Below are 17,449 nucleotides of genomic sequence, written 5' to 3'. Positions count from 1 at the left end.
AATAAGACCTTGAGGTAAGATAGTCTTCAAAATGAGATGATGATCTGTCTTGATGAATTTGTCATTGGATCTACTGAATGAATGTGGTAATGGGTATATGAAGACTTTAGAAATACTGTCCAGCTTGCTGAAGGAGGAGCTTTCTCTTTTGTGTAGCAAAATGTTGGGGTGCTGCTTTGCCACTCATGTCAGCCCTAAAGGGGAGGTTCTTGAGCTCACATTGTGTGCTCTTCTGAGGGTAAACAACATGAGTAAGCAAGCCTTGTTTATGGGATTGTTTTTGTTGATAGAGGGCTTCTTGTGTTTTGGGGGGGTTGTTGTTGTGTTGGTTTTGGTTCTTTTCTGAGTCCTTGCATGTTTTTGCCTTGTTGTGGAATGGGAATAAGTATCTCGTAGCTAAAGTTTCACTACTGGTGTCAGTTTGCCTTTGTATTATCAAGAAAAGTAGTGTGATCAATTTTCTTTTCCATGTTCCTGTCCTGATAGCACAGTTCCATGAGAGTTTAACATAGAGCTGATGTGATCCTGTCTTCCCAGTGCTGGGTGTTGCCTTTTGTCCTTGCACCTGTGCTGCTGCTGGGGAGGTGTCAGGGGGTGCCTGTGCTCAGGGAGCTGAAAGTGACCCTGACAGTAGAGTTACAAGGGTTTCTCTGGCTCAGCTGCCTGTGCTGTCCATGTGTCCTGCTGCTCCAGCAGTAGTGAGGTTGTAGGTGCATGTGTGCATGGGAGCAGTTTTGGGGCAGCTTCAGTAGCCATTGTGCCATGTGCGGACTCATCCAGAATAGGTATGCAATGGATAAGGAAAAAATGCTCATTTCATAAACTTCGAGAGGAAGAATGAGTTGCAGTTCACAGCCTGGTCCCAATTAGCTGCTGTATCCTTTCCTTCTGTAGGAAAACCTCAGCTGACCCAGAAGAGCGCTTGTTTGATCATGAGTGTCAGACATGCTTCACGCTCTAATCTGGTCGCTCTTTTGTGAGTAAACCTTGCCTCCTGCTGCTGTTTTCCTCATCTGGAGGCAAGCCTCAGGTTTCAAGATTGCAGTCTCTAGTCTGTAGAAACAGCCATTTCCTCTCAGTTTTGAAGTTGGATATTAAAGCATTTTCTACTTCTTGAGCCTTGCAAATGCTTGAGGAGCTCCATGTGCTTGACATGATCCTGAACTGTAGGTTATTTCATGTCTCCCTTTTTTTGCCTTTCATCAGGCCGTTTGAAAAATGACCTGGCTGCATCATTTTTAAGTGCAATAAAAACTCCTGTCAGTTTCCTTAGCCGGAAGTTTCGTCTTCTGGGTGTGTTTCTGTTCTTGTTTGGTTGGTTCAATTAACAACCAACATTTGCATTTAGTTTTCTTTTTGTTTCACAGGGGTTTTTTGAGCAAACTGTGGGTGCTGTGGCATTCAGAATCAATAGTGCCCTGCAGCTGCCTGTGCCTCAAAGTGCTGGCAGGATGTCCTGGGAGGGATGGGAATGCTTACTGGGAGCTCTGTGCTGGCAGGTTTGAAGATCTCATTAAATAAGTCAAAAAAGATTGGCATGGTTAAACTGTTCACTTCCTGATGAAAGAGCGACGGCTGACAAGAAATGTTGAAAGAGCTCTTGTCTGTGAAGGGCTGTGTTTAGATGTGTCCAGGAGGCTGCAGGAATAGTTTTGTTCCTTCCTTCCCATAAGTGCTTTCCTTCAAGAAAAACAGTTTTGTGTTAGGTTTCATGGGTGAGGGACATTTGACATTTTATTTTGACAAGACAGAAAATGTTTTACTCTTTTGCTTGATAGGGCAGATGGTAGTTTTTAGTACTGTACCAAATAAGAAAAATGATTAAACAAGAGGATTTTACAGAAACTTTATCCGTTTTTTTCCCTCTCATGTTGGTTCCACCTGCAGTTTACTGCAGCAGCTTTTAGCTGGCTTGTCTAAGTTTTCATGGGGCTACAGGGAGCGTTCGGTTTTGTCCTAGCAATTAATGGAAATTATATGGGGTGACTGTCCTGAATTAGCCCTGGAAAATCTTCCTGTTTGTGTGTTTGGGATGAGTCAGGAAGGAAAGTGCCAGGTTGAAATAACTGTGCCAATTCTGAGTGAAATGGAACAAAGGCAGGAAGGTCCTGTTCTGCTGCACCTGTACGCCTGGCCAGGCTGAGGGCTTCAGGCCCAGGGAGAGGAGGAAACATGTTAGGTGAGTTCAGGTTACAAGACCTGATTTCATGCTATGGAGGTATTTGTTTTTCTGAAATGCTTTGGCTGTCATCTTGGGGATGGCCCTGCACATTTCTAAGGATTTTTTATCTATCAAATAAAAAGGATCTGTAATTCCATGTGATAGTGAACTCCACCCTTCCATAATGATGTTACTGCAGTGTTTATTAAAAAAGGGAATGAGCATACTGTATCATGCACAGGATTAATACAGGTTGGTGTAACCACATGAAAATGAGAGTTATTCTAAAGATCCTTTAATATGAACTTCTGAAACTCCTATTAGCTGTGTCTTGTTCTGCACTGTTTTCTTTCCTAGATTGCTCCAAGTACAGAGCTGTAAACATTGCATCCAGTGTAGCTTGTGATGAGAAAAACAATTCTGTCTCAAAATTGGCAAACTTATTTCTGTATGTCTCACATATGTTGAGCACTTAAAAGACAAACAAGCAAAAAAAAAAAAAAAAAAAAAAAGGCAAAACTTCCACGGGGCTTAGATACCATAGTAGCAAGCACAGATTAAGGTTTACTCAATGCTCAGCATAAATTTACCTGTCACCTGTGTATATGCCTGCTTTTGGGAAGGGAACACTATTTGTCTATTAGCATTGGGAGATTTTATTTCAGCTTGTAGTAGAAATGTTTTCCTGTTACCATTGAAGTTGTTTTTGTGAGATACACAATATTACAACTGGGACGAAAAAGGAAGAGATGCAAAAATAAAATGAGGAAGTTATTTTGTTTATTTTGTCTCTTGTTGCTGTATAGTTTGGCATTATTAAAGAAGTTTTTTATAAAATGCTTTTCAGAGTTGCAGCATCAATTAATGAAATCTTTGTGTATGCTTGACTCAGGCCAGCTTTCTTCACATTATTTTATCTTACAGCTGATAGACTCAAGCTATTCTAGATTATCATGTCTGGCATTTTTACATATTATGCAAGTGATCTAAAGAGAAGGATGCACATGTTTGATTGTTTCCTTTTTGCACTTTCTGAAAGTGTGCATGAGCAGGCACAGGGGATGGGTACATTCTACATTCTGTCACAGTTTTGTCTGATTCTCTTCTTTGTCTGCATTGCACTGATCTTGGTATCTGATATAAAAACTGTAACTACTTCTTTCCTCACTCTGCCATTGTTGCTTTGGTTTTTCTTAGCTTAGTCCTGCATACTATCCCCTCTTTGAGTGGGGAAGTTTGGTTGCATTGCATTTTGGTGGGTTTTTTTAATCGGAAAGTTTTTATCATGCATTTACAATCTAGTATGTATTTAATTGCTGTTAAGAAATTATTAAAAAAATCATGTGTACATACATTCAGTCTTTTAAATTGGCCCTTCCAAAGCACTTCTTCACTTGTCTAAGAAAAATTCGATAGTGCTCTATTAGAGCAGAGGTGGTTTAGGAACTGTAGTATGATGTGATAGATACTTGTGGCAGGAGTAAGATGTGGTTTTGTGCAGATGTGAGGCTTACCTGGAAGAGGAGGGAATCCCCTTCTTCTTCTGCCCCTAAGTGGGGATCAGGTCCTATAATCGTGTGCAGTTTGCATCATACCTGTACCACCAGCATGCTCTTGACACGTAATGCAGAATGAGCTCATCTGAACATCTCTGGTGGCTTCTACTTTGAGCTTGACCAAGAGCTTTCAAAAAATTGGACTCTTTCTGTTCAGTTTGATGCTTCAGCAAAGATCTTTGTTGAGGTGGCTTGCTAGAAGCTCCTAGGTCCTTAGGACTAATGACAGAGAGCAACAAGACAGCAGCTGGACATCCAGGACAGTATTTCACACCTCTGTCCCCTTTCTTTTCCCAGCATTGTATTTTAAGAAACATTTAATTTTATGTGTTTATTTCTGGAGACTTTATTTTATATTGACATAAACTGAATTACAGGAATCTTGTTTGTGTTGTACAAACATGATTCCTAGGGGGAATGTTTCCCCCTATAATATACATATATTAAGAGCAAAACTGTTGCAGATCAGAGCTATTTAGAAGACTGTCTTCTCAACCCTTCAGATACCCTCTGTCTGGGCTAGCTATTTTGAAAAATATTTGCATATTTGAAAAACAAGACAGCTGTTATAAATGCTCCTGTGTATGGCACATGCTTGGAAATGGTAGGAGTTATGAATATAAAAATTGGCTGCAAGATACTTCTGTCCAAGACAGTATAGAAAATACTGAGTGAGAAAAGTGTGATAATTTGCCTTTTGTAGAACTGCATGTGCAGACTTTGCTTGCATGGGCTGGCTCTACCAAGGAATTTGCCTTGTGATAAATCAAGATGGGGAAATTCAGGACTAAGAGGGTTGTTTAATCAAGTGAAATGCGTTTGTAGGCGGATTGATGTGTGGAAATTACCCTCTTACTATGAAAGACTATCGAGGCCTTCAGTGTTGTTTGAATGAGAAAGGCTTTGTGGATTGGTGACTGGAATGGTTTGGGGGAGTCTTTAAGACCAAGCTGCAGCAGCGCTTAATATAGGTGATGTTGTGAGTTTGATTACAGTGTATAATCCCTGAAAGTACTACTCCAGTGACTAGTAAGTGGACAAAGGATGCTGGATTTGTAAAGTAGAGAAACTCACACATTGTACCTGCTTGGTGGGGTTAGTTCTGCTGCACTTTCTTAAAGATGGTGTCGCCATCAGGTCATCTTGCTTTGGCAAAGTTACCTTGAGTACATAAAGAAAACTATAGCTTTGAGAAGGAATGGATCAGATTAACTTTCTTGTGGTCTTACTGCCCTTGGCTTTCTGTAACAACTCTGGTGGAATATGTCAGAAGCAGACCTAGTGTGGAGCAATAAGTGTTAATTGAGCTCTCTTTTGTTGCAATTTAAAATTGAATGTTAGAAATACTTTTTTGAGATTCCTGAAAAGGTGGATTTTGTTTTGCATGAGTTTTCTTCTTTTGGGCTACTGTGCAAAATACCTAAATACCCTAGTAAAGTGTTTCAGCTCTAAGCTTGTTACTGCTTCACCCTAAGAAACATCTAATTTTGTGTTTATTTCTAGAGACTTGATTTTACACTGACATAAATTGAATATATTGAATCATGTTTATGATGTACTAGTAAGGTAGTGTTTCCCACTACATTTATATTTATATATATATGTATATATAAAATCAGACTAATTAAAATCCTGTGTGGGAAATCCAGCTTGTTGACTGGAATTGTTTTTGGATGACAGTGAACTTCAAGGAGAGTGTTGGTTTTTACAGCCCCTTTGTTTCCAGCACCCTCAAAAAATTTCTCAGAATTTCGAGATTGCTCTACTGAAATGGCATTTTAAATGGCCACATAGTAGCTGATGCATAATGAATGAGTGTATTGTAATGGACCAGAAGGATCTGAAAACTATGTAGCCTGGCCTTCTAGACAGTGTGGCTGTTGCGTACTTCTGTGAAATTCAGCTTTAGTATTCTTTGGAAATAATCTCTGAGATACTGTTATTTGACCTTGATTTTATTTTTTTTTCAACTTAATCTTTTGTTTCAATTTCACTGAATGTTGATTTCTGGAAGTTGATAAGTTTATACTTTAAATTCCTCTTTACCTTCTAACAATAGCAAGCTGTTTATGTGCAGAAAAAAGGCCTGTTGCAAGAATAATTTGAATTTCATTCAGTGCTGTTCAAATTCATAAATTGTATATATTTAGTTATGTATGGCTCACAAACCAAGAAATTTGACCTTCTTTATGCATGATTTCTGTCATCCTTGGGCATAGCTGGAGAGAATAGTTGGTTGACTCTGACGAGAATCTGTTTGAGAAGGAATAATTAGGAACCATCCAGAGTGGCTTAGTTTTTCTGTCACAAAAAGACCAAAATCCAGAATCATCATGACCATGAACCTTGTTACTCTTTTTTCTCTTCAGGTTTGGTACTGTTATACTGTCATTTTTTAAAATAATGCTTTCCCTGCTCAGTCTGCATTGAAATGAGCTATTCTGTGAAGGCATCTTCCTCTTTGCCCATGGCATTGGTTGAGTCTATCCAACTGTTTCTCAAAGAGATCCCTTCAGGTATCTGCTGGGAGTAGTCTAATGCTGTGAAGCATATGAGTGGCAACTGATATTAGGATTGCTAATGCTTCTGGTAGGCATTGTATTTCCTGTAGTGAAGATCTAATTCAGTGAGTAAAGAGGCTCAAAGACTTCTAAAACTAGTTTGTGTAGCACAGTGCTGTAGCCCTGGGTGGGGTTCCAAGTACAGCTGAAGTATTCCTTGTTAACGCCACACAGATACTGATTTTGCAGGGTGTATTTTTAGGGGAGACTTTTGTTTGGGCTGTGGTTTCTCACATGTGGGGCTAGTGTCCAGTGCTGAAGGAATGTTTCAAAGCCTTTTTTGTCTGGAGCTCCCCTTCTGATCTTCTTTTTCAAAGTCCACAGAAAATATTTTAATGATGTGCTTCTAAAGAATAAATATTATTACTAGCGTGTTATTTCACAGCTGAATAAATTTGTCTGATATACAGAATCTAAAGATGCCTGGCTTGTTTGGTTCTCCAGTAATTTGGAAAACAGTTTAGCAGTGGGAGTACAGTAGTATTTGGCAGAAGGACTCATGCAAAGAAAAGACAAACAAAATTATATTTAGGGCTGTTCTCTTGGCTGTAGTGAATAATTAATAATGCTGGAGGCGATGTAAGCAGGGTTGTGCTACATTTGGGAAGAACATTCTGGTTGTGGTATACTCCTTTTTTCCAGTTGTGTTGCAGCTGTTTGCTACTTTCCCCAATTCCACTACTGCTTATGTCCTGAAATAATCTTGCCTGGTTTAGTGGGACTGCCTGTAAGCCTGTGTTTACAGGGGATTGACTTCAGTCTCCAACAAATGCAGACTGAAGCTGGAAGTACTGCTTTAAATTCTGGTTGTGTATGAAAATAATTCCATACAGAATGATGGGTGAGATCAGACAAGCCCAGCATTAGGTTGGGTATTGGGAGAAGCAGTAAAATTCCAGCTACCCTCAGACTGCTTTCAGCTTAAGGTCAAGGATCTAGAAACAGGCTTGTTAGTGCTCTGTGCAAAGATACCCACTTTTTAATTGAGGCAGTCAGCAGGAGGAAACTATTCAGGTGTCTGTTGGTGCTTTATGCTCAGCTGAGAGTAAGCATGCCTTTCTGTTACAAATCTAAAAACTGCTCTGGGAAGACATTCTTTCTACCTCCAGTATTTGCCAGCTTTCAAAGTCTGTAACTTAGAAGATTGGAGGCTAAATTTTACCTGTTAAACATTTGTACCCATCTGCCACTCTTAGACAGTATTTGAAATACTGAAACACTTAGCACTCCTTTGACATTTTTCCTTACTTTGGTTTCTCCTTGGAACAATTCCAAGCCCCATCTGTAATTTGCCCCTTATATACTTGGAAGTTAGAGTACAGAAGCAGCTTTCAGTGACTAGCATTTAATGTGGGATGATGTGTTGGCATGCATTAAAAATAACTTCCTTATAGCTCTTCAGATTTCAGAGATTTAAAATATTTCATGCGATCTCACGGAGTTTTAAAGAATAGTTATTTTTAAATAAAGATGTAGATAGTTAGGTACTTGTTCAAGAACTTAAAAAGATTCAGACATGTTTGGGGAACAAAGTTTACTCAAAAAAAAATGTCATTTGACTGAAGAAAGTTAACAAAAAAAGAGTGAACCCGTGTTTCCAAATATGCCAAGGTACAAATATATTTTGCACAGTGTATTTTTAAAAGACTAAATTTGATTATAATTAGACAAATTTATCTGCAGCATAGAGCTATATTGTGTGGTTTGACATGTTTAAAAGAATCTGTAATGGATTGTAAATTACTGACTAGGTATCTAGTTTTGCTTTTGGAGCTGGTAAAATCTTTCTGCAGGCTTTTTCATGAGACATATATTGAACTCTGCCCAAAGGCAGCATTTTCTCCTTAGGCTGCCATCCAGAGTTATCAGTTACATTGTAAAAGTTAAATAAATTACTCCCCTTTACATCTTTTTATAGTTGTGGTCTATTTTGTTTCAGTTGTCTAAAATCCAAGTAGCTAAAGTCCCAACTATTTTGTCTGCCTTGCAGCACACCTCTGTGGATGGATACACTGAACCACACATCCAACCTATCAAGTCAAGTAGCAGGCAAAACATCCCCCGATGCAGGAACTCCATCACATCCACAAATGAAGAGCATCCTCACATCGGAAATTATCGCTTACTGAAAACAATAGGAAAAGGAAATTTTGCCAAAGTGAAGCTGGCAAGGCATGTGCTTACTGGAAGAGAGGTAAACCTTGAAAAAAAAAGACTGACAGTCTGATTTGTTTTCTTTGGCTATCTTTCTAATAAGTATTTCTTCTAGAGGATGTTTCAGGATATAGAAGAAGTTACCTGACATGCCTGAGTTTCCACCTATCCACCCACACGCTTTTTAAAATGTAGCTTCTTGGTGAAAGGATCAAAATGGTTGTTCTACATCAAATGGTATTTTTGGGCTGGGAAGGTGTCTTTTCATCCCCAAGCATTTCTAAAACTGAAGAGAAATCTATTGACAGGCAAATTTCATGATATTGGTGATCTGTTAATAGATAAATCTGATGTTTGGAGGGCCTGAACAAGATAATGTTGTTCAGTCCAAACGCAGACAGATGTATAAAAGTGATTCCTTGGTGGCAAAGTTCCAAGCTCCTGCTGGTAAATCTTATAGGTTTGAGAATTTTACTTGATGAAATGTGTAGAAGTAGACACACATGCATGTTTTAGAGGTGCATCTGTGTTCTTGCTCACAGAGGTGCAGTATGTTTTTGTTCAAAACTTCTTCTGAGTTTTGTAATTCATAGCTTTTTGTTTTTGTCCCAAGGTTGCTGTGAAAATAATAGATAAAACCCAGCTAAATCCTACTAGCCTGCAAAAGGTAAGAATAGACCATAACATCTGAAATTCTGTAAACAGTTGAACCATGATCCTTTATTTACTTGACAGAAATATTTGATTCCCTTATCTTGCTAAACAACATTTTTGTGTGTGACCTTGGGAGAGTGTAGTCTCCCTGCTATGATGTGCACATTCATTTGTCTGAGGGCAGTGACTCTGTGTGGTTCCTGTGCTTTGTTGTTTTGCTCTTCCTTCCTCCTCTAGCTTTCCTCTTTGTCAACAGCAAATTTCTTTTCATTTAGGTTTGTCAGTTTGTCTACATGCTAAACCAAGATTTAATGCTGTAAAGGATGGTATTCATCTTGGATTTTTTCTTTAATGTACTAATTGGTTTTTTTGTGGGCTTATAGTACCAACTTCTGTTGCTTTACTGTGCTTTTCTACATTTGTCTTCATAGTCTTTTGACTTCAATAAAATATTTGCTGAACTCAGGGGACCTGTGGCAATTCACTTTTTGTGCACAGAATTGACAAAATGAGTGAATATAATCAAAACAGTGTTCTTTATGCCTGTAGATAGAAATTCAGAAGTCTTTCATAGGCACTGTGATCAAGGTTTTATCAAAACCCTGGGGATTTTTGTTTGGTTTGGATTTTTACTATTTAACTCTGTGTATGTTTTGTTGTGGCTAAAGCACAGAAATATTGTGTTGTCCTACTGGACGATGTCAATTATAAAAATTTGGGGTATTTTTTGTTTACAAATACTAGACTGCTGTTGTCTGTAGCTGTAGAAATGAGAGAAAGAGGCCAGGGGCTTATTGCTGTGCTTTTATCTCTGGCTGCTGCTACAATTTATTTTATTGTGTAACTTTGGTTATGAGGAGTTATAAACAGCTTTGCTTTAATTTCTTTTTTTTTTTCTTTTATCTGTTTTATACTTTATTTGCTTTAATGTCTCCTTTGTAGTACTTGAGTGTGAGTTCTTCTGGATTTTTTTTAATTCAACCTGCTGTGCAGTCCATGCAGAAGCATTGCTGTTAAGTCCTATATCCTGTATTAAGCAAATCTCTTTGCTAATATTTGAGCTAAAGAAGTGAGACCCACAGGGGCAGTGTGTGACAGAGCATATTGTGGAAATCCTGTGCTGCTCATGTAGCTTATTTCCTAGCTAGCTTGGTGTTCACATTTGAAGAGCTGGGTTTGTCTCATTGTTGAGCAATAAGAAGCTAAAATATGTTAAAACTTTCCTCAAAACTAAGCAAGAAAAGCTCAGCTTTGGGACCATAGTTTTAATGTTAAATTGTATTTAATAGAAAAATACTTGATAATAGTTGAATAAACCGTTCCAAGTATAAATAAGTCTTCCATAGCATACAAAAGATGCTGTTACAATGCACAAATAGTACATAAAATACTCATGCAATAGGACATTGGCTGTTATTTGGTTTTTTTGAGTGGGAAGCTGGCAACAAGTCAAACAGTATTAGGTACTGTTAGAAGCAGCTTGTAGCAGAACTAGGGATAGACATTTAAATTTAGTAATTTAACTGGAATTTCATTCTTCAGTAACTTCTAGATATATTGATTCCATGCATCTTCTGCTCAGATTGAAAAATTGGATAATTTGTTGGTACTGTGTTTTCATTTGTAAAATACTGATTATGGTTTTCATAAAAAATAATCTTTGTTTTGAAGCTTTATATGTCTTTAGCTGTGACTGAGTGAATGAATACTGATTGCCTGAAAGCTCCTAAGTAAACTTAAGCACAATTTTTCAGTCACTGAAGCAATTGTAAATAAAAGGCAAATAAGGGTGAGAGGGTGGTTCATTAGCAGGCTTAAGATAATTTCTGTTAGTATTTTAGTGGGTCATTTGTGGATTGTTAGTAAAATAATAAAAATTCTTGTTCTGTTTTATGAAATCTGTCACTCTTTTTTTCTTTCTGCACTGAACTATTACATTTTGTTTGTGAGTCTCTTTGTACTATTTAGTAGCACTGCAGTGTGAAGTTTCATGATTTTGTCATCAGCCTTATACTGTACAAAGGGCTGTTTAACTGGTTGGGTTGTTTTCTTCAAGAGGCAGTGTTGGGAATGGGAAGCAGTGATAGTAGTATTGTGTTGAAGGAACAGACACTTATCTAATGAAGATTTATAGAGGACAGGGGAGTATGTTACTGGCACAAAAACGCCACTCCTGAGTTTGAATTTAAATTCTCCTGGTTGAGGGGATGGTCTCTAGAACTTCAAAGCTGATAAGTTTTGCAGTTCAGCAAAACTTTTAGATCATCAGTAATTACTGATTATTATTAATCAAACAAGAAAAATTTCTGGTTGTCTAGGGTGTAGGGTCATTTATAAAACCGTCCCCTTTCCATTCACCAAAGTATGAAGGATACTGAGTGCAAGTCAGTTTTGCTACAGTAATTGCTACTGACCTAATTAAGTGAAATGAGTCATCCTGTCTTCGCATGCACCATTCTGTTTTGTAAACAGAAATATTTGAGCAAATACTTCACTTGCTGGAAGTGCTACACAAGCTGGGTCTGTAGTTAGTCATGGGTCTAAAAGCAAAGAGTGTTTTGTTTCTTCCTAGCTGCTCACCAGTGGTTTTCATGCCCTGTTGTATTGCACAGGGTACTTCAGACAGAGTTATTAGTTTGTGTCATGGCCTAACATTTGATGGCTTAAGTTAGCTGACCTTGTGAATTTTTAATTTTGCTTTCTTGTCCATGCAGTGTGATAGCTTATGTTAATGTCTTAACTTACATTGTATTTCTGACTCCAGGACCTCTACCTCTTTAAATAGAAAACCTATGTTGAATTAAGGGTCCTGCCTTTCTATTTTGTTTTCAGTTTGTTCGGTATAAGGTTACCACTGTACTCAGTGAGCATCTGTTTAGAGCAGAGCTGGCTTTATTGTTGACTTGCAGTCTTGATAGTAACTTGTACTGACTTAGCTTTTTCCACTGTCAGTACTGTAATTTGTTTCCAAATGTAAGTATTTTGGTTTTGTCATGACACAAATTTGTATCAAAATAGCTGGTCTATTTTTCATGTTTGCTACATGAAAATTTTGTCTTCTACTGGCTTTACCAGGGATGTTTCTGAAACAGCATTCTGTTACTCTTCTGCAAACTGCCAGTGGAACAGAAGATGCTTTTTTTTCATTAATAGGTTTAATTACGAAATGGTTATTTCACATATGCCCCTTCTAGGGGTCAGCAAACTTTTTATTCTTTAAACATGTTTGGACCCTCTAACTTAAGTTTCTTCTGTTGTTGAGAAAAGCAGAACAGAAGTAGTGTGGAAGATTTGGAACAATTTCAATGCGTTACCTATTGAGAGCTGTGCTCCTTTTGCCATATCCCTTCTCAGTAGCAGTTTAGAAAGTAGAACAGCTTTCAAGCACATTTTTCAAAGAAGACAAAGCCTTGGTTAACTGAATATTTTCAGTTTGTTATAACTTTAAAAAGTAAATCTTAAACATAGGTATCAATCTGGCAGCAAGTAGAAATGTTATTAATGGTGTGGCAGATCTTTGCTTTCTACAGTTTGTGCCTTGGAAAATTAAGCTGGAAGCACGGGAAACAATTTTTCAAGTCTTGTCGTTTTTTCCTAACTATAAATTTTAGAAACAGAGTACAGTGCTGTCTGTCTCTTTCTATAAGTGATGCTTTTGAGGCTGCAGCACTTTTCCAACAAGGAGATGCTTGTTCAAGAGCTTTTTTTGAATGGTAGCCTTTTTTAAGAATGAAGAGTGGTCCTGTAAATATGTGGTAGGGTGGTGAGAGATAAGTCAGGAATATAAGTCACTTATACCTTCTGAGAGAGAAGGACACTGCTGCTCAGGAAAATACAGGTGTGTCTGAATTCTGAAAATGCTGGTTTTTGTCAGTAAAATAGATCATAATCCTGCAGCAGGTTGCCTTGTCCTCAGAGAACAAACATCACTGTTCTGTCCAGATTTTTGTAAGTTTAACTAACTTGGCTTTGTAGGAAATAACTGTGGTCTTTTTGCTTAAATACCTCTATATGCAAAGAGGTGTATCCTGAGTGTTATTGAGGGGTGTAGTGGCTATTGTTTAAAGGTGTTTATATTTGTAAATACATTACTTTTGGCATTGCAGGTGTTAATGGCCAGCATGCTTCTGCGTGGGGAAAGCATGGGGGAGGAGATTTATCTCAAAGTATTGCTTCATGGCATGCAGAGTTGCAATATAAAATAATGTCCTCGAATATTGTTAAGGCTTTTATTCAGAAATACTTGTGGAACAGAATTTCTTATCACTGTAAAATCAATTTGAGTCATGAACCAATTAGTAAACTTCTAAATCTTGTGAGAATATTGAATAGAATAATGCACGTCTTTTTTTTTTTTTCTAATTCCCATGTACTTTACATTAAATATGAAAATGTGAGGGTTGAAGTTATTTTCTATAGAAGTCTCATTTTAATCCAGTTTATGAAGGTATGAAGGCTCACTGCTGTACCTCTTACAACAGCATTCAATTATGATATATACCTCACAGACCAGTCTTAAGTTATGAAATATCTTTCCAATCTTTAGGAGAGGAACTGATTTTCCACATACCCGCTTAGAAGCTCTTCTGATGCTATACCATCCATTGTTAGATTTATTAGCTTCTGATTAGTTTATGTTGATTTAGCTGAGAAATTTATTCTTGTGCAATTTATTCTTGTGCAACAGTACTTAGAAAAACAACAAATTCACAGTGAACATCCTGATGTGGTGATTTTCCTTAAGAATGGCTGATTTTATGAGGAAAAGAAATTTGCTGAAGTTAATTCTAGTGCATAATATTACATACCCTTGTTTTGTGTTTTGGACATAAGTAAACTGCATCTGTTCATATTTGCTCAGAGAAATGCTTTTGTAGTCTTTCCTTCCCTCTGAAATTGTTTTAGTGGCAGTTATAAGGCAAATGCATAGTAACCAGTGTGACATACTTAAATAATGCAAGTATACATCTGTAATATTATTACTTGAGCTGTAGCAATTGTACTTTATCAAAAGCTGAGTGTCAATAAGATGTTGCTCTGTAGTCCTAACTTGTAGAATTAATGCAGAATTTTAGAAACATAAAATACCCTAAAGTGCTACTCTTTGAGGGGCTGTTCAGTTTCTGTCTTGCATCACTGCACCCTTTTGCAGTGGTTGCATCTGATCAAATGGGACTAATTTTGAAAGTCGATGGTGAGATGTCTCTGCAACATGAGAGGAACAAAACAGCAACAACACACTTAATGTGTTGAGCCCAGTTTCTCTCTAAGGAGACTGTAAGATGTTTCTAAAGATGTTTCCAAAATGTCTAAGCATTACACTGAAGAGTGAGCATTTCTTCATTTATTTGAGCATCCTGCGTTAGTGCAGTAAGGGACCAAAGAGTATGCAGGATATTAAATAGGGACTATGCTGTTCAGTTAAGCAGTGCAGGCCTATCCGTATTGCCAACCTCAGGTACACAGCACCAAACTACATAGGCATTTTTGATTTCTTTCATTTGCCTTCTTTCATTTGCGCTCCTAGGTTAATCTTGATGCACATCTAATTAATAAAGCTGTGGATGGTAGAAATTTAAGACCAATAACCTCTTGTTTATGTTAAAAAAGTCTGTGTGAAGTATATATACTGAGAGCTTTAAGTTTGTTCAGTTGTTTATAATTATGTGATTCAGTGTCATACAGCAAACTTTCAGTAACGATAAATCTTCAGGACTAGGGAGAGAGAGGGGGCATCACTGCTGCTTGTGACCAGTGTAAAATTTGGTAGTTTTGGGAAAAGCAAACTTGCCTGCTTCCAGAGACAGCTAATGGTCCTGAATTGGCCTGCTTCACCTCTGTGGAGCAGCAGGACTTGGAGGATGTCAGAATTCCTGGTAGCTTATTCCATTTCAATATCTGTGTGTGACTTTTATCTAGAGCTGCACCTTGTATTTGCACCTACAGTTTTGATGTGTTCAGGGTAGTTGGCTGAGCTTGTCAGTCTCAAAGAAATGAAAGAGAGAGTGAATACTTGTGTGAATAATCTGTAGGGTTTGGTCAATGTGGAACTCCAGAAAGAGCTGTGCAACTTAGTGTGTCTGTTTGGATAATGCTTAAAAATTCGTCTGGTTTTGGTATGTAGTTATTTGTAGTCATTATATTTATTTTAATTCATATGATGTAGTTTGTTTTCTGGAGTTCACTGCACTATATTTGTCTATATTTTATGTTAATGCTACTTTCTATGGCCTTTTCTGTCTTTTTCTTGCCATTTAAAATTGCATATCTTGTGTAATTTTTCCCTAACAAACACATTCTGAGGAAATTGTCCTGCTTCCTTGACAGTTGTTTCGAGAAGTACGAATAATGAAGATTCTGAATCATCCCAATATTGGTAGGAGCCCTGCATTTCTGCAGACTTTTTTTTCCATTATACTGTTTACATTTTACTCTATTTGGCTGTATTTAAATGTACTGCTGTTAAGCTTTTTTATTTTTAACTAATAGGGACTTTAAGTCCCTATTATTTTAAGTAAGCATCCAGTAAATGCTTCATTGTCTCCCCTCTTTTATTGACTCTGCTTGCATCAAGAATTCTGCTCAGAGGAGGTCAACTGCTCAGTCCAGGAAAGCCTTTAAAACAGTAGATGTGAACTCTCCAGTCTATCCAGTACCCCAATTCCCCTCTTCTGTTGAAATTATTCTTGAGACCCAAAAACATGAGTTTCTTAGGTGAGAGTAGCAGAACTCCATTAGTTCGGTCTAGGAAATACTCCTGCTGAATAATATTTCCAGAAAATTAGAATTACCAAGTATGTAATTTTCCCTTTCTGCTTTAGTTCTTTCACCTACCCCACAGCTTCAGGGCCCTACTTTGTGATGACAATTCTTCTGGCTGAGGAGGGCTGGACAGTCTTGTTCCAGAGACAGTTAATGGTCCTGAATTGGCCAGAGGGCTTGTTGCATACAAGGTATGGATGAGGTGTACAAGTTATTACATGCTAGGCACTCCCTTCTCATCCCTTGAATTGTTTGTTGCTTTTTCAGCATTCATAGCTTCTGCCGTTTTTTGTTTTCTTGGGGGTGGTGGTGGGGTGTGTTTGTCTTAAATGAGTGGTTATATTGCAATATGAGGAAAGTCAGACTTAACATTTCTGGTATCCACTTGGTTTTTAGTCGGTTAGAATCTTGGATTTCTGACTGTGAGCAGTTTGCTAGCAAAACAGGGGAGGTTTGTATAATCTTAAGTCTGTGTCAAACTAAACACTAATTTCAGCATGAACTTATTTGTACAGTGTGCATAAACTTCTGAGAAAATTGTGAATTAATATGCTTTATTATCAACTGTGATTTAGAAATTAATTTTTGGTCTTTTTCCCTCTCAAGAGAATGCTAACCTAAAGGATATAAAGTTTCTGTATGATTTAGTGTTATCACTGGCCATAAATTATACTCATTCCGTGAGTATAATTGTTTGTTTGTGCTGTGCTTTTACTCCTGGCTGCAATCTCTTTCTCATTCATTTTTCTTGCAGTAAAATTATTTGAAGTTATTGAGACTGAAAAGACGTTGTATTTGGTAATGGAATATGCCAGTGGGGGTAAGTGGATTCTGAAATGTGCGTTAAGGGTAAACTGAAATGCCAGTTACATGCCTAAAAAACACTTTATGGATTTAATGGGTTTATTTCAATCTGGCCTTCAGAGCAGTTCAAGCAGACCTCTGAGGGCAGGATTTCTTGATTCTGTTAAGCAGCCTCTTTTAAGTTTGTGCTCAAGGGTAGTTCCTATTCTGAGGTTCCTGCTGCAGTATCAGGAGATAATCTGGCACTGATTCTGGCAAAAACTCTTGACTCCTATTTATCCACTATATTTAGGCAAGCACTGGTGCCTCGTTTTATCTTACAAATGTGTGCCAAAGTACTTGAAGAGGCAGATCCCGGGATGGGAATCAGTAACACAGGAAGGGGAACCAGCAGGCTCATAGTGAGAGGGATAGTGAGTGCCTGCTTGAGAAGCTGCTTAGCATCTGAATGGGAAATGTTTGAATGTGGGAAGAGAATCCAGCACAGCGCCAGTGACCAGCTAGGAAAGGCTGCTGTAAGACAGTGCAAAGATGAGGATCTGAAAGGCATTTGAGCAGCTTTATTAAGAAAATAATAAGTGGGAATAAACAGAAATCATATAAATGGCGTTCAGTGAAGCCACTAGAGATGTGCAAAACAAATCTGGTGCATAAGTTGCCTGATTTGCAATGTGTCTTACGCACATTATGACTGGTTTTCATGATTGATTCTGTTTGTTTCACCGTGGTTAAGTAATTTTAAAAATTGAAGAAGTCTTAGTATGAAGGGTTCCATTTTTACTTCTTAGTTATTACTT

The 17,449-nt window shown here is 37.8% G+C and overlaps 1 protein-coding gene across 8 annotated transcripts in view; it reads left to right on the top strand.

Annotated features, from left to right (window-relative positions):
• The window catches only part of MARK1 (microtubule affinity regulating kinase 1), a 57,372-nt gene that overhangs the window by 14,288 nt on the left and 25,635 nt on the right, over window positions 1-17,449 (top strand). For 4 of the 8 annotated variants that reach the window (XM_041401023.1, XM_041401025.1, XM_041401024.1 and 1 more), the window contains exons 2-5: window positions 8,269-8,472; window positions 9,046-9,099; window positions 15,414-15,462; window positions 16,603-16,668. In XM_041401023.1, coding sequence (XP_041256957.1) covers window positions 8,269-8,472; window positions 9,046-9,099; window positions 15,414-15,462; window positions 16,603-16,668 — 373 coding nt within the window. Of the gene's footprint in view, window positions 1-8,268; window positions 8,473-9,045; window positions 9,100-15,413; window positions 15,463-15,907; window positions 16,040-16,602; window positions 16,669-17,449 lie in introns of those variants that run through there. The other 4 variants (XR_005952411.1, XR_005952412.1, XM_041401029.1 and 1 more) reach the window with 4 other exon arrangements.

The sequence above is a fragment of the Onychostruthus taczanowskii genome, unplaced genomic scaffold (genome assembly GCF_017590055.1).
Source record: "Onychostruthus taczanowskii isolate IOZ18803 unplaced genomic scaffold, ASM1759005v1 scaffold183, whole genome shotgun sequence".
Taxonomy (NCBI): domain Eukaryota; kingdom Metazoa; phylum Chordata; class Aves; order Passeriformes; family Passeridae; genus Onychostruthus; species Onychostruthus taczanowskii.
This window is presented reverse-complemented; position numbering and strand designations above follow the sequence as displayed.